This window comes from Montipora foliosa, chromosome 13 (assembly GCF_036669935.1).
Source record: "Montipora foliosa isolate CH-2021 chromosome 13, ASM3666993v2, whole genome shotgun sequence".
Lineage (NCBI taxonomy): Eukaryota > Metazoa > Cnidaria > Anthozoa > Scleractinia > Acroporidae > Montipora > Montipora foliosa.
Window position 1 is genome coordinate 21,712,089 of NC_090881.1, and position 1,199 is coordinate 21,713,287.

The following is a 1,199-nucleotide window of genomic DNA, read 5'->3' on the forward strand; positions in this document are numbered from 1 at the left end:
AGGGAGAAGCCAATCAGGACACTACAAGTCCTCGACCACAAAGCCTGGAAAATCAGTGCAAAAAGCCTCTAACTCCTGCTAAACTCAAAACACCACAACTCCCTGCGTCTCCTATTAAAAGTCCTCCTGTTCAGGATAAAGCTCCCGAGGGGCCGAGTGAACTGCCGGATCCCTCTTAATCATGCAAAGCGAAAAGCGCTCGCATTGTTGTAGTCTCGAATAAAAACTGAGTGAAAACTGAATATTTGTGATACTGTTAAGACTACCTTAATTAAATTCACTTTACTTTGTGAGGGGGGCAACGTCCAACCGTTTTTGTCTTATCACATCTTCGTATCAATGGAAACGAAAAATAACACACCAAGCATCATAATCAGAGTTATTGTTATCGTCTACAATTTAGGATGGAGATGATTTTATTTTTAAAATAGCGTTTGGTTTCGGACAGCATTTGCAAAAAAATCCGCGTTCTGCCACTGCTAAAATTCAATTAAGATATTTTACTTAGGTTGCATGAGTATTTGAGCTACAGTCCTTAGTTATGAATTTTTTTTTTACCAAAAAACGGTTGATCTGCCGTAACAGTGCCATTTCAAAGGAGACTAACGTCGAGCTAGTCAACACGTTATACTGAAGAGACCTTTGCGTTTATCTCGTATTTTTTCACGTTTTTTCTCGACGCATAATAGTCGAAATCAAGTCACTCGTCTTCCAGGATGAATGAGGCAACACTTCCCATTCATAAGCAGCTTACTTCTTAGAACCAAGCCAAGAAACAAGTTAATGAAGGGGGTAGTTTCTAAAGAAACTGTGGTGCTGCGTCGGTGGGGAAGTAGTATACAAAAATTTGGTTTTATCAACGGAGTTGATAATGCAAATTGGTCACCGTACAGAGATTCTAAAAGCTGACGTTTCGAGTGTTAGCCCTTCGTCAGAGCGAATCCAAATTCGATTCGCTCTGACGAAGGGCTAACGCTCGAAACGTCAGCTTTTAGAATCTCTGTACGGTGGCCAATTTACATTATCAACTCCGTTGATAAAACCAAGAAGCAAGTTAATCTGGGCTTTTCCTCAAATGGTAAACGGGCATTTCACAGTCCTTTTATTCCTTTCAGAACAATTGTCAAACTCCTTAAAAGAAATTATTTCACGAATAAGAAAACATTCTTGTCGAATAATCAAAGCAAAGTTATGAACCA

General features: G+C 39.5%; 1 protein-coding gene across 1 annotated transcript in view; it reads left to right on the top strand.

Annotated features, from left to right (window-relative positions):
* LOC137982213 (protein Flattop homolog) overlaps positions 1 to 242 on the top strand; it is a 7,405-nt gene extending 7,163 nt beyond the window's left edge. Inside the window, exon 3 of the mRNA XM_068829288.1 lies at positions 1 to 242. This exon is cut by the window's left edge and continues 289 nt beyond it. Within this exon, the coding sequence (XP_068685389.1) occupies positions 1 to 179 (179 nt within the window). The 3' untranslated portion in view covers positions 180 to 242.
* The last annotated feature ends 957 nt before the right edge of the window (positions 243 to 1,199 follow it).